This window comes from Brienomyrus brachyistius, chromosome 4 (assembly GCF_023856365.1).
Source record: "Brienomyrus brachyistius isolate T26 chromosome 4, BBRACH_0.4, whole genome shotgun sequence".
Classification (NCBI taxonomy): domain Eukaryota; kingdom Metazoa; phylum Chordata; class Actinopteri; order Osteoglossiformes; family Mormyridae; genus Brienomyrus; species Brienomyrus brachyistius.
This window is the reverse complement of record NC_064536.1, coordinates 27,341,264-27,364,603: the sequence shown is the minus strand read 5'-3', so window position 1 is coordinate 27,364,603 and position 23,340 is coordinate 27,341,264. Positions and strand designations below refer to the sequence as shown.

At 48.5% G+C, this 23,340-nt stretch overlaps 1 protein-coding gene across 3 annotated transcripts in view; it reads left to right on the top strand.

Annotated features, from left to right (window-relative positions):
* LOC125740812 (cadherin-6-like) overlaps positions 1-23,340 on the top strand; it is a 499,381-nt gene that overhangs the window by 463,508 nt on the left and 12,533 nt on the right. For 2 of the 3 annotated variants that reach the window (XM_049012470.1, XM_049012472.1), the window contains exons 1-5: positions 5,879-6,168; positions 14,096-14,463; positions 19,402-19,696; positions 20,547-20,666; positions 23,057-23,224. In XM_049012470.1, the coding sequence (XP_048868427.1) occupies positions 14,239-14,463; positions 19,402-19,696; positions 20,547-20,666; positions 23,057-23,224 (808 nt within the window). In that variant the 5' untranslated portion in view covers positions 5,879-6,168; positions 14,096-14,238. Of the gene's footprint in view, positions 1-5,878; positions 6,169-14,095; positions 14,464-19,401; positions 19,697-20,546; positions 20,667-23,056; positions 23,225-23,340 lie in introns of those variants that run through there. The other variant, XM_049012471.1, reaches the window with a different exon arrangement.

The following is a 23,340-nucleotide window of genomic DNA, read 5'->3' as shown; positions in this document are numbered from 1 at the left end:
CCACTGTTCTGGGTAACGGTGAGGCAGGCCAGGTCCCAGTGCACTGGCCTGAAATTCAGGGCGCCAGTCAGGCATCCGAGCCTCTGGGTCTCTGGGTCAGCCTCCGCAGTCGAGTTACGCTAACGGGCAAACCTTCACAATCAGGTTACAAGATGCCACTGCCCTCCTTTTGTTCAGGGGAAGGAGGGAACAGGAAGGAGGATTTAAAAATGAAGGTCTTCATGCATAGAGGGAGTTACAGGAAAGATCTTCAAAACAATCAACTCAGCAGCACACAGATATTGGAATCATTTTATTGCATTTTACTTCAAAACGCAAAACAGATGTTATGATAAAGCACACCGCTTCTGATTGGACAGGGAAGTGTCAATCAAAGGAAACAAACACCTCATGGTATTTGGCATGGGGATCTGATCTGGAGTCACCAATGCCCTGGAAGACAAACCACCAGCTGGCATACACCCCCCCCCCCCCCATTAAAAAAAGAAATATTGTACAAGCTTCAGTCTTTACTCATAACTACAGATTCCCCGACTGAAGATGTGGCTGCTTTGACAATAACTAATGAGGTTTACAGGAGTCTAGGAAACACAGAGGATCTGAAACTAGACAGAACTAAGTCAGGACCGTCCTGAATCAGCAGACAGGGTCTGAAACTAGACAAATAGAGAACTAAATCAGGACCATCCTGAACCAGCATATTGGATCTGAAACTAGACAAGTACAGAACTATATCAGGACCAGCCTGATTCAGCACACTGGATCTGAAACTGGAGAAGTACAGAACTGGATCTGAAAAATGGGATCTGAAACTAGACAAGTACAGAACTAAGTCAGGGCCATCCTGAACCAGCATATGGGATCTGAAACTAGATAAGCACATAAATAAGCCAGGACCAGCCCAAATAAACATCTGAAAGCACCCCCGACCCACACCACCATGCCCCCCCACCCTGGTGCGGCACCGAAGCACCTTATGACTATGTGTCTTACACACTGCCCCCGCATCTGGAACTCTAGACTGTGCATGTATAACAAATTCACCTCATAGAGGTGGTGCTATGATGCCTGGACACAAGTGGGAAATTCGGCCACCCACTCGTATCTTGCTTTTGGGTTCCCAGCTTTGGAGTTGGCTTCATCAGGGACTGATTTGGCCAGCTAGCTTTTCGGAAGCAACCAAAACACATTAACACTGATTAATCTCTGTATCGCAGAGGGTACAGGGCGGCCATTTTGGGAATTCCGGGAAATTGCTGTATTTAATCCCACTCTCTGGTCACATACACATCCCCATGTGTTTCTGGTAGGCAGTTCCCGCGCTAATGGCTTCTAATATTAGAATTCTTGATCACCAGCTGACCCATACCATAGCTTGACCAAAGGCCTTAATGTGTGGGGGATATAGATTGTCGATTAACAGGCTCCTAGCACCAGCGGTGGTATTCATAGATGTGGTCGATGGACGGATACAGCACAAACCTCCCACTACCACCTCCCCCTGGCTTGCCCGCCATCAGAGCTTCATTTCCAGCACACTGGCTTCGCATGATGCTCCGATAAGGTGTGAGAACATCACTCCTTCCACCTATTACGATATTTATTAGCTGGCACACTAAACTTGTGAATAGCCCGTGCTTCCGGGGATAATGCTGTGGATCTGAAAGTGCTTTCTGAGAAACAGATACGCAGGCAGGTGGGGTCGGATTATTTAAGGACTTTTCAGCTGCGGATTTCCGTTCTAAGGGCTTCTTTTGGGTCAGAAGCGCTCCAGGTCATGCAACAAGCTCACTAATGATGTGGCTACCCTGTCTACAGAGAGAAGGCCAGATAGTGGGTTATGAAACTCCAACAAAACTCTCTTTTATTACTTAATTGGTATTTTTGTTAACAAACTGTTATTGGCTTTCTTCTATTTAGTCAGATTAGGGTAAATTGCATTGAGACGAGTTAATTGGAGACAGAATGTGTGTGTATAGGCAGGTGCCCGATGGAGGCTGTGTCCAGCCATATTGCTCCTATTTCCTGTACAAACTCCATGTAGCTGACATTGATTAGGTAAGAGGTTACTGTAAAGGGCCCAAGGGGATCAGACTTAATTATTTTAACCCCTTTTCACAATCACCATGTTTTCAATCTAAATCTAAACACCCTAAGCAAGAGCCAGCTACTGAGGTATCATCCTTACCTTAGAAAATCCTTGGAGGAACCCTCAGGATGGTGATGCTCTGCAGGAGGATGTAGGAATTCTGTAGGATTCCATGTATCCCATCATGCTCTCCTATGAGACACACACACAGGTAACAGCAAAGCTTTAGCTCAGAGGACAGAGTCAGTCATTTATCCAGTATGTTTTGAACAGCTTTTAAGGTAAAGGGCTTCACTCAAGGGCCCAATGCTGACATCACTCTGCTAGCTATGGGATTCAAACCAGCAACCTTCTGATCAAGGGCACAGTGCCCTAACCTGAAGAGCGACACACCAGCCCTTAACTGGTATACTAGACTGGAACAGAAGAAGTAAGTGGTTCTTTGGATAAGAGATTTAGATTTTTCTCCCACATAATGCAGCTTGGGGTTTGGTTTTACATAAGTTGTGATCTGACACCGGCTGGGCCCTGCTTGGTAATGAACTTGCGTCGAGCATTTATTTGCTGGAGGCTGAAATTAGTTTCCAGGGAATCAGAGTAGTGAGCCCCCAGAGGGGTTAGCCAGTAAATTCAGGAGAAGCGTAATACAGATGGGGGTTTGTGTTTTGGTGATGAACAGGAAGTAGATGGCAGAGGTTATGGGTCACGACCGCATGCTCCAAGGAAGAAATGGGAGGGTGGGGCCCTGTCTGCTCTCGGCCGCGATCTGGGAGAGACGCTGGCAGTCAGCTTGGATCTCTGCCTCGGTTCCTCATGGGTTCTGCTGGGGATAAGATGGGAATACAGTTAACTGGCTGGCAGGAAAGGCAAGAGGCATCAGGCGGATGGGTGTGTGAGACCAGGAGATGGTTTGATGTTTCTGGGGCTTCACTCGAAAAGACTTTGGGCCTCGCCAGTGTAGTGACTCCTTGTGGCCAACAGGGGGCCACGCAAATGCACATCCAAATCTCTCACAGCTACCTCTCTGTATATGGATGGCTCCATATCCCAAACCAAGCGCAGGTGAAGCGTGCCTAAAAGCACGAAATCCTTCTCTCCTCACCTTGTCTCTCTCCCTTTCACTCGTGCACCCCGGTCAGGCTGGATTAATGCTGTCAGCAGCTGTTTTCGCACGGGGAACGCTGTTTACGGTCAGCCTCGTCAGCAGCAGGGAAAATGTGCGTCGCTCGTCTAAAGCCAGTCGTCCGGGTCACTCTTCATCGGCAGGACATTGGGATCCTGGATCCTCTGCAGGCTGAGGGTGGGGGTCCACCACCCCCACCCACCCACAGACATGCCCATTACTCTTGCCAGCCTATACCCATTTTGGGCAGGATTCCAGTCCAAGTCAGGACAAAGCTGCTTTGGATGATTTGACATAGAGAATAATAATAATTATGTAATGTTAAGGCATGCTTACAGTTACTGTTAACTAACTCTGACAGTTATGCAGAGTAACATTTTCAAATTTTATTCATGTATATATTTCATTTACATTTACTAGAGCAGGTCTAACTACCAGTCTAAATCATCTTGATCATCTTGGTTAGTTTCTCCCCACCCACACACATACAGACGCACACACACATTGGACACAAACACTCGCTTGTTGCTCAGAACTCGTCACGCGAATCCTTCTGCAGCCCTGTAAAATTAAGGCTGTTTCTTTTTGCTTCCGGAAGCCACTTGGGGAATCGGAGGGTCCAGGAGCAGCGAGGGACTCTGAAAGCAGATGGATGTGCTTTGGTGGGGCGTGGTGGGGGTGAATCCTCATCTCCTCGAAACCCTCGTCACTGTCATGAAGGAGTGTGAAAATTACTCTGAGACTAATCTTAGCCTCGTAGGACATCAGTACACTGACTCCTGCTAAGCAAGGGCCGCAGAGAAGAGATCTGGGGGGGGGGGCAGGGGGTGTAAACAGCACATCGTTTGCTATCCTGCAGCCTATTGATCAGAGAGCCACATTTGCTTGCTTGAGAGAGTCTTTTAATGCCTGGCTTAAAAGTTCCCATTGCTGCTTTGTCTTTGGGGGGGTCCGTACCCTTTATTTTTAAACCCACACTTGTGGCATCTCGCTCTGTTGTCCCTCCATTCATATGCCCCCCCCTCCCATCAATTTCCCCTCTCCCTGGTCCATAAGGCAGTAAATAAACAACAGTGACATTGTCCCATGCAGAGGGGATGGTGATTAGTGAAAGCGAAGGTCACTTCCTGTCCGCCACGCTGTCGGATACGGGCAGAATCCTATTGCGGGTCTTGGTCCCGGATGCTTGGGAAGCAGAAGAACTGGGCCGGGGGGGGGGGGGGGGGGGGCGGGAACTGGGACACCACCCCTGACCTCTGCAGAGGAGCTGTCTGTGACAGTCACTCACATTGCATTGCTACCCCTCCATGGACTCCCGGCACCGTGCATACCCTGTGAACACCAGATTTACATCGGGGGAGGGGGGTTGATCTCAGAGGAATCTGCTCTTGGACCTTTGATAGACTTGTCTGTATGGCTTTATTATTCAGCTGCACAAATTCAGGGCCCCCTGACAAAACATCACTTTTGCCCCCCCCCCCATCTTGGGTTGACACTTTCAGTCTGAACAACTACAGGTCAGACATACATATAATTTGCCGAGTGGGGGGCAGGGGTCCCCTCAGGGGCCCCTGTAAAGTGTGGGTCCCCTGAATCTGCCAGTGTGCCCCTTTGTGCCCCTGTACATATCAAACAGCAGCTAATCCAGCAGCATGATCCCTGTGGGATCCCTGAGGGCCACCTGTTGTACACTGGACAGAGGTGTTTAACCCGAATCGCTCCCAGCTGCAGAAATCCTCCCCCACCACTGCACAAAAGTGCTAAGCTATTAAACATGACAACAAGGAAGCCACCCCACCCCCCCTCTCAGTACCAGGCAGCCTGACTCCCAGCTCCCAGAATCCCTTGCTCCTGGAGAAGGGCAGGCAAGAGTAGTGGCATTTCAACTGTACCCAGGCTGAGAAGGGTAACCCCTCCCATACACACATCAACGGCCAATCCTATCCCATCCAATGGATGCCCCCCCACCACCACCATCATGACTGCAGAAGGCTCTGAGCTCCCCTGCCCAGGGGAATTAATAGCAGACATCTGGAGCTGGGCCAGACTCTCAGTAGCTGGGGCACAACGGCCACCATTGTGGAACAGAAGCATGGGGTGACAGGGACGCCTTGGTTACCAAGCTTACTGCATCTCCTCATCCTGATAGTCTTGCCACACCATCCCTGCTTAATGGCCCCAAAAAAGCCACTGTAGCTCCTTTGGGGGAAGGACAGAGACACAGAATGCCAAAGCATACAGCATGAAAAATCATGAAGCTAATTAAGACCGCGTTATCGCTGCCGCTTTAAGCGTAATTACCGCTATCGGCGTTAGGGCTGACCGACAGCGACAGGGGGCGCTCTCGCGTCACCGCGGATGTCTCCCGACGTTTATATTAAAGCGGGAAGCGTGCCGTGACAGAACCGAAAGCCGCGGGCGTCTCACGGGGCAGTTATTCACCATGTCGCGGCTGTAAAAGCCTTCTCCGTCAAACAGTCATTTTAAAATGCATTAGAAAATGCGTCGGCTGCAGGAGCGACTGTCCCCTCCGGCTTCCGCGCGACTGCAACATTGCATTTTGTTTACTGGCTGCGGGGGGGGGGACCTCTCCTCCCTTCTTTTGTGTGTGTTGTGTTCTTTTTTTTCCCTTCTTCCTTTTTTCCGTCTTTACTGGGGACTTGAGAATGGCAGCCAATAAGAAGCAGAGTTTTCCCTCCGTCTCAGCCTCCCTGCCACTGAAAGTGATGCTGCGGGACACAGAGGGGAGGAGGGAGGGAGGCAGGGGGTTAGAGAGATACAGAGGGAGATAGAGAGAGTGAGTGAATGAGAGAGAGAGAGAGAGAGAGAGAGAGAGAGAGAGAGAGAGACGCAGCTGGGCAGGGGACCGCAAGCCACAGAGGTTATGCAGCAGTGAAGGGCTCCGCACCGTTCGGCACCCCTCAGCAATTCAGGAGAGTCTCCCAGCTGGACACCGGTAAGTGACAAGCAAGTTTATCCCCACTTTCCGTTGGCCACAAAGCCCGACGATTCTTCCGGGCACTTTGGAGAAAAATGTAAAGGGAGAGAGCAAATGCGGGCTGCCGCGAACCTTAATGTGGGGTTAAAACATGCATCTGTATACGGGAGTTATACCATGTATGCGCCATGCACGCGGATCGCACGCGCCATGCACGCGCCTCGCACCTGCCTCTGCGGTCCGCACGAGATAAAACACGCGGCGCCCCGGATACTTGCATTTTAATGCAGGGCCAGCGTTAAACCTAAAAGATCATATCGCTAGTTCGCTATACATTTTTTTGCGTTTTGTTGTATGCAGGAATACGCAAATATAGTAAGTAGGCTACTTCTGATTTAAAAGTAATGCTATTTACTTATTGCTTAAGAGGTGGTTTGTATATTCATATATAGTATTTTATAGGCTAATTTAAGTTTAAACATTTTGGATTAATGGACGGAATCAGTACAGTGGGCTCTTTTCACGTATCTTGTCTTGGTGTAACATTAAAACGCGGATGGAAATTCTGTATTACTATATACCATCATCCTGCGGAAAAAAGAACTCATGCTACGCAGGTCGCCCCGAGTCTATATCTGCGCATTTTGCAATCATTTGTAATTATAATCTGTACCTCCACACCGCCTCCACCCGAGGCTTCAGGAAACTTTTTTGTTTGTTTGCTTTTTTGTTGTGCTTTCACCACCCCTCCCGAACCGATTCTGATTTCTATGTAAACAGACGGAAAGATCAAAGTGAGTTTTTATTACTATCCTGTCTAGGGCGCAGGTAGAAGCGCGACTTCAGATGGAGGTCCTACAGTAGGGTTAGGGTTACATCTGCTCCATCCTGCAACATACGATTTCCTCATGGTTGGCTTGCATTGTGTAAGTTATTAAAGACGTGCATGCATGCAAAAGGCCAGAAGATGAGGGATCGTGCATATAAAATATAGCACTGTACTGTAATGGCTCTTTCACGATAGGGGGAAGAAACTGGTTTGTCACGGGGGTCTCTGTCAGAGTTTTCCGGGGCTGTGGAGCAGCGTGGCCGTGATCTGGGTGTTTAAACGCCCAGCCCCCCATGTACGCTGGACTGGTTCGGGTCGACATTAATATATAAGGGGCACCTTGAAACATACATTACACTAAATTTGCGAGGATTAATATCCTCGGCTCGGAGAAAATGCAAACGCTGCAAACACGCGCATTAAATGCTGTGGTTGGAGGGAGGGATGAAAGAAGAAAAGGACTCGTGCGGAAGATGCAGCGCGTGTTGTGATGTGATGCCAGAGGTCCCTGTGGGACAGAGGGGACAGCTGCGCGAGCGTAGTCCCGGGCTCGGATGTCCCACAGTGGGATGGGGATCGCTAAATGGACCTTTAACACATCCTGAGATCATAATTATATTTTGAGTATCTGAAGAGCTTTTAAGTGCCTGTCGTGGTTTGTTTTTCATGCATCACTAGATTACGTGCAGTTGATTTGACATTGGCTATTTTTGTTATAAAATTATAAATTGCGAACGCCGTTTCGATTCTGCACGTACAAAATCAATACAATGCAATTATATATACCTATAGCATAAAATGAATAAAATGAAATAGCTGTATTTGGTAAAAGAAAAAAAAGATAAAACATAGTCTAAATATTTTTCTCATTGAGTATGATTGCGTAGACAGAAAAGGATAGTTATTCGCAAGATAATTTTAAGTTTAAATATTACAATATGAACAGTGACAAGTGAAGTGACCAGTTTGAGCAAACTAAAACTGCCAGTTTGAATAATTAAAACTAGGCTTTGCTTTAGATTGATTTACTTGTGTTCATTCTTAATTTCTTTTTTTAAGCAGTCCTTTAAAATTTAATGACTATGAATCACATGCCATTTTGCCCACAAGGGATTCTGGGTACGATAGGCTTACATTGTAAAATTCTTAAAATTGCATAAAAGGTTATGGGTTTTCCGAGCAGATTTTTATTTTAGGCAGCTTTATGACCAAATCACACGCTAACCGTTCCTGGTTCGGGCAGGAATGACGAGGATTTCAGGGCCGTTGCTAACCTTACGGAAACGTACTTGTTTTCTGGCTGTCTTGCTAACCGTCTGGCTAACAGAAAGTTCTGTTGGTGGAAGACAGAGACTTGACTGGGACACTTTGAGGAATGTAGGCAATATGGCCTTTCTGAAAATGGCCATCGCAATGTAGCTCACTTGACAGAACCAATCAGATTTAGACTCTGGGGCTTTTCCACACGGGGGGGCACGGGAGTTTACGAATATGACATCACATACACAGACATGGGGGTGATCTTAATGTCACTTCTGTCACCAACTGTCAAACCTCTAAAATTGTCAGCCGTCTGTCTAAAACCAAAACTACCCCCTCCACCCCCCACACAAAAAAAAATCGATGTATTCAGAAGTAACCAGCAGGAGGCTTTTAAGTCTCATTGTCAGTAATGAGAGGAAAGTAAATCTGTCAGAAAAATCTCATGCCTCCATCTGAAGCGCTACTTAAGTACCCGGGACATTTACAGTGTGATTGCTGTCAGTGTGCCCCCTTGTGGACGCTGTTCGTTTTCAGAGCCTGCGCGCGGTGTGGGGTCCTTTCTCGGCATTCACTTCCTATTTTTTCAACGGACGTTTTTTTTTGTTTTATGTATCCATTATAATTTATTGGAAATTAAGTGATTTTTGTGGTCTCTCTTTTTTTTAATGATTTATCTTTATAAAAGCACTGTTTACAGTGGTCAGGAGGAGAATTAAGATGGCAGGTTGGGGTGCTGTGGTTTGGTGGAGGGGGGGTAGGTGCACGTGTGCATGTGTTTTTCCACAGATGATTAGCGACAGTCTATGGATTAAAGGCCAAGTTCGAGACAAAGGGATTGGCAGGCTGGAACGGGGCCAAGCGAATATCATTTCAGAGCAGCGGCTGTCCTGAAAGGGATGCTGGATTTTTTTCTGCCATGAAGTGGGTTTGTTACTCTTGCAAGAGATCAGGGATGTCCGGATTTACAAGGGGTGATCACGGTGACGACGTGGCTGAGATGTGGTGACTGGCTCTAGTTAATTAATCCGGACTTCAGCAACATTCCTTCCGGAAGGTTGTGACCCCCGTAATCCTTCTGAATATAGAAAGGCAGCATCCCAAAGACAAGGAACATTCTCTGCAGGATTTTCCATTTGCCTCAGTTGTGTCGTATCTGGATCACTCCCATTGTTTTCCAAATAAGGTTTCCCAGCACTCATGAGCTGGAATTCTGCAGATGGAGCTTCCCACTTCCGATGTTCAATCCCATGCTGGTGTCCTCGTTGGCTCGATGAATCCAATGAGGCCTCACTGGGAGAGGAGCCACTGGCGTCTCTGACCCAGAATAAACACGCGTCTGGAACTTTGGAATTCTCACCAGGGAGAGGATCGTTAGTGCTGTTCCATGCAGTAGCTGGATCCAATCCGGCAAACAAAGAAAGAGGACGACAGGTTGTCTGGGACTGAAGCAGATAAAAACAGCGATCTGGCGAGACCCAAACGGGTCGGTATCAGCAAGGGGTCCCAGGTCAGCCGGCTTCGCCGAGGTGAGTGCGGTAACAGACGGCAAGCAGGAGGGGTTAAACGGGCTGGGATTTAACTGACCCAGCAGTAACCATCTGGTGCGGGGATGCCAGGGAGCTTGGGTCCTGGTTTATGGTGCGGGGAGGAGGGAGGCTGCCCGTCTCGCTGAGAACCGGGCATGTACTCAACAAGGCATCTCTGCCCGGGGTCAGAGGTCAGCACCCATTGTCAACAGAGTGCAACTTCCCTCAGTGCCTGGCAATGGCTATTCACCCCTCCCTCTCTCCCTCTGTCCGCTTCAGATTCTCTCCCTATCTCTCCATCTCTCTCTCGGCCACGGGGTGGTATACCACAGCCTTGCCTCCAGTGAGATCCAGTTTAATCACTGGAGTTCTTCTGGAAAAAGAACAGACGTCGCTTCTGTCCCCTGACCAATGAAGGTAGAATGCTCATAGTATGTCCCTGTTAGGAAGGCACACAGGCTCACTCCTCTCATAAACACATGTGATAGACTGAAATATGGCCTTATCATTAACACTCAAAAGCAGTCAAACAAAGATGATCCTGTAGGTAGAGGCTAACAGATGGGTTGCTCAGCATCGCCCCCTGCAGGATGAGGGCTGCAATGTTGCAAAGGTGCTTAGGCTGTCACTGCTGTCAGCTTCTTGTCAGCTATACTGCATTTTGCTCTTTCTAACAAAACCCAGGCTGTTGCACGGACACCTTCCAGAGAAATGTCCGCAGCCCAGCGCGGAGTCATGGCAGCGGGAAGGCCTGTCCTCCCATCTGTTTTGTCCTTCCCGTCATCGTTTTCTCCCTTATAAGGCAGAGAAAGCCAACCAAAGACCCTCGTCCACCCAGTAACGGTGTACCGCGGGGGTCGTAACATAAACAGGCACTTATTCACGTCTTCCTGTGTTTGGAAACTCCTGTCTTGCCCCCCCACAATCCATCACACCCTCCCCTACGCCACCCCGCAGTCACAGACCGGCGACTTTTAAAGTGGATTCCGGAACATTCCTGACATTAACGTACCGACACTGCAATCTGGCCCTGGCAGGGGCAGCAGGCTGGGCTGATTTCGGAGGGGGTAAGCAGTGAGGTCTGGAACCAAGATGGTCGCGTTGAGCCTTGTATCGGCGTCTCTGCTGATCCACCGCATCTGGTGGATCCTTTGGCAATGGGGAAAGGGGTGACTTCCTGGGTGCTTCTCTTTAACTTGCTGGTGCAGGGTGTGTGGGGCAGTAGGAGGGTAGAATCAGCAGTGGCTTGGGTTTGGATAGAAAGGTTCAGGTGCATTTTGGTTTATAACCCCAGGGTCCAACAGCTGAGCCCCTCCGAGGATTTAGAAAGTTTGCCTGGGGAGGAATGGGGGGCATTTCAGTAACAAAGGACAGGCCTTGACTCCTCCACCCAACCTCAGCAGAGGAGAACAACAGTCAGGCTCTATACCTCAGAACTGAAGTCATTTGTTCCACGGGATTAATGCAGAAGATACAGAAAACACAGCGAAACAAGCAGACCAAAGAATAATGACAGGACATCGGGAGTCACAGCCTCTGTGCACCTCTATTCTCTCAATTTCTACATAAACTGGTCTCCTGGCCCAAAATGCAATATTGGAGAAACTCTCCCTCACAGATTTTCAGCTCCATGTGTGCATGAATTCGGGAAGGCTATTTTTTCCAGGACATGAATTTCCTGTTTGGCCCCGGTGGGGGGCAGGATTCTCACCCCCTCCCTGAAGTGCTGGCCCTCCAAAACGATCCACAATATTATTAACAGTGACCATATAAGTCTACTGTCATCTTCAGTGGGTATTAACGGTCACGCCTACCAGGGGGATTATGGCAGATGGTTGCAGTAAAGGTGGGGGGGGGGGGGGGACTGTAAAGGGAGGCGATGTGGTCATACTGCTCGAAAAAGTTTATAACAAGCTTTACGGGCAGAAGCCTGCAGGAAGGCAGGGAAGGATGTGACTGGGGTGACAGTGCCCCCATCGGGCTAAGATTTGAAACTCAGTAAAGTAAAGAGACGCTGGGACAGGGTGATGACTCACAGCTGTGGCACCAGGAGGACTCTGCCACGCGGAGTGAACAGACGCCTTTGTGGGCACGAGTTACGCGCTGTTTATACAGACATGGTTTGGACAATAACAGCTCCGGCATTAATGAGCTAATCTGAAAAGCTGCTGCCTTTATTCTGAAGCATTACCTGATATAGCTGTTAGCTGTGGCTGTGTGTGAACACAGCATGGAGTGAATCGCTGTGTTAACATGCCACGTCCATCCTCCCTGGGGGGCGGGGGGCAGGCTCGGGACAGCAGGATTCCAACAAAACCCTTCCAAATCCTCTGATAAGTATGACCCAAGTGAAGGACGAGGTCCCCTTCAGGAACACAACTGAAAATGAACCACTGCAGCAGCAGACTGTGAGCTCCAACCTGTTTCTCAGAATGTCCTGCTCTCCCAAATCCCCCCCCCCCCCCACTGGCCCTGTTTAACCCCCTACACAGTGAACGCATGGAAGGGCGACAGTCTATTGCCGTGGAGACCGATGGGTTGCCCGCACCCATCTCACTGGCACCAATCCTTCTGCCTCACCACTCTGCCGGACCACATCACCAGCACCAGGTCTTCTGCCTCCCCGCTATGCTGGCCCACGTCCCAAGCACTGGTACTTCTGCCTCGCCAGTCTGCCAGACCACATCATCGTCACTGGTCCTTTTGCCTCATCGCTCTGCTGGCCCACATCATCGACACTGGTCCTCCTGCCTCGCCACTCTGCCAGTCCACATCATCGGCACTGGTCCTTCTGCCTCCCTGCTATGCTGGCCCACGTCCCAGGCACTGGTACTTTTGCTTTGTCAGTCTGCCAGACCACATCATCGTCACTGGTCCTTTTGCCTCGTCGCTCTGCTGGCCCACGTCAACGGCACCGGTCCTTCTGCCTTGTCGCTCTGCCGGACCACATCACCGGCACCAGACCTTGTGCCTCGCCGCTTTGCCAGTCCACATCATCGGCACTGGTCCTTCTGCCTCCCTGCTATGCTGGCCCACGTCCCAGGCACTGGTACTTTTGCCTTGTCAGTCTGCCAGACCACATCATCGGTACTGGTCCTTCTGCCTCGTCTCTCTGCCGGACCACATCACCAGCACCCGTTCTTCTGCCTCATCGCTCTGCCAGACCACATCACCGGCACTGGTCCTTCTGCCTCGCCGCTCTGCTGGACCACACCACTGGCACCAGTCCTTTTATCTTGCTGCACTGTCGGACCACATCACTGACACTGGCCCTTCTGCCTCTCCACTCTGCCAGACCACATCACTGGCACTGGTCCTTCTGCCTCGCCACTCTGCCGGTCCACAGCCCTACAGGGAAAATGCATCCAAAGAAAGAGTTATCGAATAGAGAGAGTCTTAAATCCCCTCTGTCTAGACTGTCCCACCCCCCCCAAAAACCGAGCGATCAATGTGAAATCAATGGAGCCTCTGGACCCGGGGGACATGGAGGTTTATGTCATCGTTCTCGCCTCCAGGGTCCCCGTGGAGACCACATAGAGCGGGAGTGGGTCCTGTGGTCAGACAGTCGCTGATGTGACTCGACTCCACACTCTGTCCCCTCATCACCTCCCTCCTGTCAACGAGGAATTTTAACAGGCTGGAAATCGACATGGGGAATATATCACCAGTGTAGTCTTAAACTGGGGGGGGGGGGTGTCCCATTCTACAGCTTGGTAAGGGAACGAGTGCTGTCTGGGTAGATTCATACTCAGAGGAATGTTCCAGAACTGGGTTCACACCCTTCGCTGACATCTGTCAAAACCCGATCGGCTCACAGCCTACTGGGGGTTGGGGGGTCTGGTATCTATGACACCAGCCTGCCAGTTTCTGGGGTGACATTATGGGGAGAGAACAACCACTAGGAGAATGTGAAGCACATTGGGGTCTCAGGATGCCAGCATGGCATTTTCAAACAAGCAGCCTCTGCACACCTAGCCGGGCTTAAATAAATACATTTACAATGGGGAATATAACACAAATATGAATAAAAGACACACAATCTGGTTCAAGTCCCAGAGTAAGCAGAGTGATTGATCTACTGGGCCCTTAACCCAGAATTGCTCCAGGAATTGTCTGACCCTGGTCTCTCAAAAACATTTATCCAATGTGACATATATCTGCTAAATCAATGAAATGTAAATTTCATGTAAATGTACTAACATCTGACCACAAACCCGAATTTACTCACTAAAAATCAAGCTGTGTTATTGAAATTATTGAGAAATGTGTCCAGTGGAGGTTATGGAGCTGCAGCTGAAAGTGACACTGTGATTGTTGTTCGTTTTAGGCCGTTTGGGTTCCCTGGAGACCGTGGGAATCTCCAGCCCATGAGGGACCATGATGCCGCGCTGCATCCTATGACGGAAAACGCCTGCGGCCAGCGTCACCGACTTGCCATTACGTGAACCGGGTCACCAGGCTCTGGACGCCATGAGAGCTCACCTACTGCTCCTGATCTGGGCCTACCTCTGCAGCCGAGGAATTTCCCAAGCTGCCTTTCAGAGGACTATGGGAGAAACGCTTAAGGGGCAAGATAATGGAGGAGCCCCCTCTGACGAGGGCAGGGCACTGCGGCGATCCAAGCGCGGGTGGATGTGGAACCAGTTCTTTTTGCTGGAGGAGTATATCGGCACGGATTACCAGTATGTCGGGAAGGTGAGTCTGCCACTATGGATCGGTCACAACTCTTTACAATTTAAAGGGACGATGTAAAGAGATCATTTAAAGGGATGGTTTAAAGGATGGAGGTGATTTAAGTCAGTCTATGCGCTGTGAAATTTCTACGCATTTCTTGTTTCGTGGGATTTTCCTTGCTTTCTTCCTCAGATACGTTAAAATGTAGGACAAGAGTCTCTTTGTGTCTCTTCATCCTATAAGCCATGTATATGTGCATTGGCCGTAGTGCCGGGGCTTTGGGTTCGATTCCCCCATGGTGGTTATGTGACAATGTATGGTTTCCGTATGGGGGGGGGTTTAACCTTGCCACTCAGTAAAATTTTATTACAAATGTTTTACGGTCACAGTGTGTTATCAGACAGGAAGGGAAAACTCAGTTCTACAGAAAAATAAGCTCGACTGACCATGTAAGAACATGCACACACACTGCAGCGATTTAATGGTGTATTATAATGAGACCGGCCCATTGAGATAAGGGCCCGGCATTCGGGCAGCGGATGGTGATTGATTGTGGTATAAAACATGAGATACGGTTTGCCTTAAACACTCAGTCTCCCTCCCCAGTAACATGGCCGACATTCACGAGCTGTCCCCTGTCCTCCTCGCTGGCTCCCTCCTCTGCCACTTGGCCTGCATCCAAACCACTTTACATCAGAGAGGGGCTCGTGGCCCCCGGATTATGAACTGTAACAGCTAGGGGGGTATTCCATCTCAGGCTACCACCCTCACGCAGCACAGGAGAAAAGTGACCACCTCATTCTGGAGATAGTTTAGTGCTGCCCCCCCCCCCCCCCCCCACACACACACACACACACACACACACACACACACAGCTGGGAGAAGAAGGTCCCAGATACTCTGGATCCCGCCTGCTGGGCCGGGGCGCGTCAAAAACTAAATAGCTAGCGAGTCAAGTCAGAAGACTGTCTGTCTCCAGCCTGCCAATCCTCTGGGTCCATGCATTTACTCCGAAGTAGTACCCACTTCCGGAATGAGGGAGGAATTAAATGTCAGGAAAACGTGCCCTTTCCTCCGGCTGGCATTTAGACGAACATCCTGCTATCCTCACAGGTAGCCTTTAAGCATAACTCAAGGATAAACAGCGGGTCCCCTCTCGTAGACAGCTGTGTCTCGATGCTAAACAGACAGAGCGCCCTATAAAGAGGACAATGAGAATCAGTAGTGGTGGCTGCCATTTCCGAATCATTGAAAGGGCACGAAAACATATAAATATTCATACAAATATTCATACATAGACCTATTACCGAATAAAAACATCTGCACGCCGTTGGGCATCGCATTCGATAGGCTCAGACGTAGAAAGTCAAGAGCTCCAAAATCAGGAACGGTTTTAAGACGGCCATCTTTCATCCGCAATAACGTGTGACGGGCAGACGCTTCAACCTCTAAATGCCAAGAGGAAAATCACTTCAGGAGATCCGTGTGGACTGCAATAAAGGTCTGAGGCTTCTGCCTCACAAACAGCCAGCCCGGTTACCTGAGAGAGATGAAAAGTCAAAAACATCTCAGCAGAAGACTGGGAAAAAAAAGGCTGAGGCAGAAAAGAAGCGTATAACCGAGAAAACGAGTATCGAGCGGCTAACAGCTAGCTAGCACCAGGGGCAATTGTAGGATTTTGTAAGGTGGGGTGACCATTGTTCATACAGAGAGGCCAACCTTATCATTAGTCAATGATATGTTCTGAATTGGTGAGTGACAGGGGAGGGGGCACTTCAGGGGCCAGTCAGCTTTTGGTTAAGGCCCGGGCACCTGTGACCCCACCTCGGTATACATATCATACATATCAATCAACTAAAAACAGGCCGGTCACCCAAGTTTACCACCATGTTTATCACAGTGTTAATGTGTAATTTAACTGTAATTTCACTAAATGTAAATCTGGACTGGAATTCCCACCATTTTTAATGCTTACCAAAAGTAATGTAAATAAAGGAAGAATATGGTGTCATTCATCTCGGTTTAGTGTGAAAGATAGACCACTCTACCCGGGCGTGATCTGTTTGACACTAAGAGTTATGAGGCAGCAGGTCGTCCCAGAACCAGCACGAACCTCTCCAAGGCACGAGGCACACTCAAACAGGCGGGGAGAGGGTTGACACACTGGCAAAGGTATCCATACGTACTTGGAGACGTCAGTCTGGAGCTCTGAGAACACAGACCCCTGTTATTAGTTAACCCTCTGGGGTCTATAGGTAGGGAACACACTTTCACTTACTGGGGCATGGTCACACATTTCATTCAAAATCATAAACTTAATTCCTGGCAGATAAATGATTTCTTATATATTTGTGTTGGCATTACACTCATCTTAATCTTTGTGCACTTTGTAAATATGTCAGATTTATGTGAAGTTTGACAACAAATGGTGGTGCAATGGTTAGCACTGTTGCCTCACACCTCTGGGACCCCCACCCCCCACAGTCCAAAAACATGCTGAGGCTAATTGGAGTTGCTAAATTGCCCGTAGGAGTGCATGATGTGTGAGTGAATGGTGTGTGAGTGTGCCCTGCGATGGGCTGCCCCCCCCCCCCATCCTGGGTTGTTCCCTGCCTCGTGCCCATTGCTTCTGGGATAGGCTCCGGACCCCCCCCACAAAATGGATGGAAAATGGATGGATGGATGGATGGAGTATAGACATTGCAAAATGCAGTTTGAAACACTTGCCACTAGCAATGGTGGCAGTTTGTTTTGATCCCAGATATCTGATCACCAAAGTCTTGGCTACATGAAGATGACTAAATGGTGTAGTTGCAACATTCAGTTGGATGAATAAGTAAGAAAAACCAAACTCATGTCACAATTGCTGGGCTCCTTTCATTGAATATGTAGCAACTTTCATGTGTATGCATGAGCCATTCACACCTGGCCACACCCCCCCCCCTTTTATGGTGCTGATGGGGATGTATCTAGATCGCATTTCACCGTTGTGTTGTTCATCAAATTACCATGCAAATGCAATTTGAATACATGCTAATGTGGCTATTGAGAAGTAAGGTGACATGTTTTTTTGCCGATTTAACCTAATTTTAAAAACTTTAATACTTCCAAAAATGGACGTTTTGAAAAGAAGACAGATTACGGATATAGTCAGTGTTTTTTTCATGTTTCTACAATATAATTTCAGGGAGTTATGAGCTGAAATACACGAGAAAGATACACGGCATTGCAGAGGATGCTGTCGACTCCAGAGGGTTAAAGGCTAGGGGAAGTTCTTAATCGCAGCTGAACTGTGACTTTCATGCCCTTGTTTCACTGTGTTGCAGCCAAGTTACAATTTGTGTGGATGTACATTTCACCCATCCATATCGTAGAATTGCTTCGGTGAGGCTTTTCAGAGATCACAACCACAAGGCACGTACCAGGATTTGAACCCACAACCACCTGGTTACAAACCACATTTACAAACCAAGTTTTCTCTCTATCATCACTGCTGTATTCTCACCATACGACTTCATGATGGAAAGTTGTAAATAGTGGGGAAAAAGGATTTTTTGATGAGTTTGCTCACATTTCCCCTGAGGTAAATCTGTTTAAGGGATTTTATGGTATCGTCGAAGAGATGTCAGCAAAGTGTTAAGCTGCAGTAAGAGCAAAAGAACACACTGTACAGCAGTTAGCTGCACAGGCCCTGCTCGCATCCTACTTGCATTATTTTATACACTTTTACGCATACCCTTCCCCCAGAGATATTACTGGGTCTCACATTCCAACAAAATGAAACATTACATCATTCAGGGGGGAGTTTGAAACAGAGACTGGCCACATATGATTGTGACTGCAGAGAGGAATGCATCTATTCCTGCATCTGGTAATGTGACTGTAACTGTACAGGAAATGTGTGACTGTAACTGTACAGGAAATACGTGATTGTGAATGTATAGGAAATGTGTGGCTATACTAGAAATACATGACTAACTATATAGGATATGTGTGATTAACTATACAGGAAATGTGTGACTGTAATTATACAAGAAACCATTGACTATATGGAAAACATGTGACTAACTATACAGGAAAAGTAAGTGGAACTACACAGATAATACAAGTATAACTAAACAGGAAACATGTGACTGTGACCATACAGGAAACATAACTATACTGGAAACGTCAGTGTAACTATACAGGAAAAAAGTGGCTGTAACTGTATGGGAAGTGTGAATGTAACTAAATAGAAAACGTGACTGTAACTGTAGGGGAAATGTGAGTGTAACTGTACAGGAAACATGACTGTAACTATACAGGAAAAATGTAACTATACTGGAAACGTCAGTGTAACCATACAGGAAAAAAGTGGCTGTAACTGTATGGGAAGTGTAAGTGTAATTGTACAGGAAATGTGACTGTAATTGTACAGGAAATGTGACTGTAACTGTACAGGAAATATGAGTGTTACTGTAGAGGAAACATGTGACTGTAACTATACATGAAACGTGACTGTGACTATACAGGAAAAATGTAGCTATACTGGAAACATCAGTGAAACCATACAGTAAAGAAATGGCAGTAACTGTATGGGACGTGTGAGTGTAACTATACAGGAAACATGTGACCATAACTATACAGGAAATGTGAGTATGACATGGGAAACGTGACTGTAACTAGTAACGAAACATGATTTTTAACTACTGGGGAAATGTGACAATAACTATACTGGAAACGTGACTATAACTATAAAGGATACAAATGACTTTTACTACACAGGAAATGTGTGATTGTAATTATACAGAAAACATGAGTGTAACTATATAGGAAACGTGTGGCCTTAACTGTATGTGAAATGTGAGCATTTACATCTGGTGGTAAAGGTTCAGCGTTTTCAGTCAGTACGGTTTTCTAATGTAAAATTGGGCTGGAGTAAAAAGGACCGACCCTTAAAGTTTCTGGAATGTTCCGCAGCTTCACTCAGACCAGGACCGAGGCGATGGCACGGTGAAGTACGTCCTATACGGGGATGGGGCCGGCTCCCTGTTCCTGATCGACGAGAACTCGGGGGACATCCACGCCACCAAGAGGCTGGACCGCGAGGAGAAGGCCTTCTACACGCTCCGTGCCCAGGCCGTGAGCAAGCGCACAGGCCGGCCACTCGAACCCGAGTCCGAGTTCATCATCAAGATCCACGACATCAACGACAATGAACCCAAGTTCTCTAAGGAGACGTACTTGGCCAGCGTGCCCGAGATGTCCGACATTGGTGAGTAGCTGGATATGTTGTTGGCAACAGTATCAGTACTAATGCACAAGTGCACTTTTCCATACAATATGATCCATCACATCTTAATAGTGTATGATTGATTAAAGAGAAACGGGCCGGGGTCTGTTCCTCTGAATGATGATAGCAAACCGGATGTAACGCATTTCAGGAGACCCATAAATAGGAGGACAATTCCTAGCCAATAAATATCGATGTAGCATGTGAGTGTAATTGGGATTGAATTCTCCATGTTGATTTCTAGGGGGATAATTTGCATATTGTTATCCGCACTACATGGCTAGTTATTGTCAGAAACAATGTGTGAAAACTCCACAAGGGACATGGGGTCAGAATCATGAGACACTGGGACATGGGGAGCCTCATTGTCCAGGGACAGACACAAGGCTGGACTCAAGGGACAAGCACTGAAATAGCGAAAGAAGAAAAAAAACAAATAAATTAACGTGAAACCGAGTATGCAGTGTCAGGATGAAGAGAATAATCACAGGGGAGGACATTACAAATCTGGGAACTGTGGGTTACTGGTACCTGGGTAAATGGGATGGACAAAGCTAACCAGAACATGCCAGTTTATACACAGAGAAAGAAGGACGTATCAAACAAATTAACACATCTTTCCGGAAGCATCCGGAGAAGCCATGCCACCTTCACAGATATGCACGCTTCCAGTGAAACGTCAGATGCTGCTGGCTCAGAGCATGTGGTCTACAAACAAATTATATTAATGAAATCACACTGATAATTGAGATGCTGATTTGCATCGTCATCCCCTTGGTAACACACTCAGTAAGGATGGCCCCTGCAGCTCACGCCCAGCCTTCTTTCCCAGGCACCTCGGTCATCCAGGTGACGGCGACGGACGCGGACGACCCCACCTACGGGAACAGCGCCCGGCTGGTCTACAGCATCCTGCAGGGACAGCCCTACTTCTCCATAGAGCCCGAAACCGGTGACTCATTCTCTTTTTTCATTACCCCATTTATCATTATTTTGATATCCTCTTATCGCTCCATCTCGCTTTCTATCCTTTTTGATTTTCACTTTCATTCTTTCTCCCCACCTCTGCATCATTCTCCTTCTATCTCTCTCTACCTCTTTTTGACTCTCTCACCTTTCTCTCTACCTCCTATTTTGCATTATTCTTCTTATATCCTTTTCTCTACCTCTTTTTGACTCTCCTCTCCCCAACCTCCTTCTCTACATCATTCTCCTTCTCTACATCATTCTCCTTCTATCTTTTTTATACCTCTTTTTGACTCTCTTCTCTCTCTCCACCACTGCATCATTCTCTTTCTATTTCTGTCTACCTCTTTTTGACTCTCTCCCCACCTCCTTCTCTACATCATTCTCCTTCTCTACATCATTCTCCTTCTATCTTTTTTATACCTCTTTTTGACTCTCTCTTCTCTCTCCCCACCACTGCATCATTCTCTTTCTATTTCTGTCTACCTCTTTTTGACTCTCTCCCCACCTCCTTTTCTGCATCATTCTCCTATCATTTTCTCTACCTCTTTTTGACTCTCTCCTCTCCCCATCCTCTTTCTCTACATCATTCTCCTTCTATCCTTTTCTCTACCTCTTTCTGACTCTCTATTCTCTATCGCTACCTCTGCATCATTCTCCTTGCATATTTTTCTCTTTTTGTCTCTCTGTCATCTCTCTCTACCCCCTTTTCTACATCATTCACCTTCTTTTTTGTCTTTACTTCCTTTACATTCCCACAGTCACCCCCCCCCCCCCATATAACTCAAAGTAATTATCTAAACGCTGTTGTGAGGCATAGACCTGTGTTGTAAGGGCGAGTGGGTAACTTTAATCTATCGTAACGTGTGAGCTGGAAGCCGCCCCGCACAGGACTTTGCTTAAGCCTCAGGGAAATGTAAACTATGGAATAAAACCTGTGCCAGATTAGCATGCAGCCGAAGGCCAAAGTACTGCAACGGTACAGGCTTTGGAACAAGGGGGCAGGGCATCAATGCAAGCTTTGGGACAAGGGGGCAGGGCCTCAGTGCAGGCTTAGGGTCAAGGGAGCAGGGCCTCAGTGCAGGCTTCGTGACAAGGGGGCAGAGCCGCAGTGCTGGCATTGGGACAAGGGAGCAGGGCCTCAGTGCAGGCTTTGGGACAAGGGGGCAGGGCCTCAGTGCAGGCTTTGGGACAAGGGGGCAGGGCCTCAGTGCAGGCCTTGGGACAAGGGAGCAGGGCCTCAGTGCAGGCTTTGGGACAAGGGGGCAGGGCCTCAGTGCAGGCCTTGGGACAAGGGAGCAGGGCCTCAGTGCAGGCTTTGGGACAAGGGAGCAGGGCCTCAGTGCAGGCTTTGGGACAAGGGGGCAGGGCCTCAGTGCAGGCTTTGGGACAAGGGGGCAGGGCCTCAGTGCAGGCTTTGGGACAAGGGGGCAGGGCCTCAGTGCAGGCTTTGGGACAAGGGAGCAGGGCCTCAGTGCAGGCTTTGGGACAGAGGGTGAGGCCCCTGTGTATGAATTATGGCCTCTCTTAGGCTCCCCACTATTAAGAAAAAATCGTAGTATTGGTGTGTTTTCCCTAGATGTTTTAAGGAATTTGCTTGAACATGTTTAGGCTGGGGCGGCATGGTGGTGCAGTGGTTAGCACTGTTGCCTCACACCTCTGGGACCTGGGTTCGAGTCTCCGCCTGGGTCACATGTGTGTGGAGTTTGCATGTTCCCCATGTCGTCATGGGGTTTTCTCTGGGTACTCCGGTTTCTCCCCACAGTCCAAAAACATGCTGAGGCTAATTGGAGTCACTAAATTGCCCGTAGGTGTGCATGCGTGTGTGAGTGTACCCTGCGATGGGCTGGCCCCCCATCCTGGGTTGTTCCCTGCCTCGTGCCCATTGCTTCCGGGATAGGCTCCAGACCCCCCGCGACCCAATAGGATAAGCGGTTTGGACAATGGATGGATGGATGGATGTTTAGGCTGGGGCGGCATGGTGGTGCAGTGGTTAGCACTGTTGCCTCACACCTCTGGGACCTGGGTTCGAGTCTCCGCCTGGGTCACATGTGTGTGGAGTTTGCATGTTCCCCATGTCGTCATGGGGTTTTCTCTGGGTACTCCGGTTTCCCCCCACAGTCCAAAAACATGCTGAGGCTAATTGGAGTCACTAAATTGCCCGTAGGTGTGCATGCGTGTGTGAGTGTACCCTGCGATGGGCTGGCCCCCCATCCTGGGTTGTTCCCTGCCTCGTGCCCATTGCTTCCAGGATAGGCTCCGGACCCGCTGCGACCCAGTAGGATAAGCAGTTTGGAAAATGCATGGATGGATGTTTAGGCTGCACTTACGACTGATCTTTTGTGTTTCTGGTCAATTTTCCACCCCCACCACTAGGTGTCATCCGGACAGCTCTGTCCAACATGAACCGGGAGACCCGGGAGCATTTCCAGGTGGTGATCCAAGCTAAGGACATGGCAGGCCAGATGGGGGGCCTCTCTGGGACTGCCACAGTCAGTATCACACTGTCAGATGTCAATGACAGCCCACCACGCTTCCCCCAGGGTAAGTCCACACCCATCCACTTCCATCCACTGCGATCCATCTAGCTAATTTTGGTGGCTTATTGGCTCAGGCTGCAGTCCCGATGAGTGGACATGGGGGCCCTGTAAAGAAGAGGC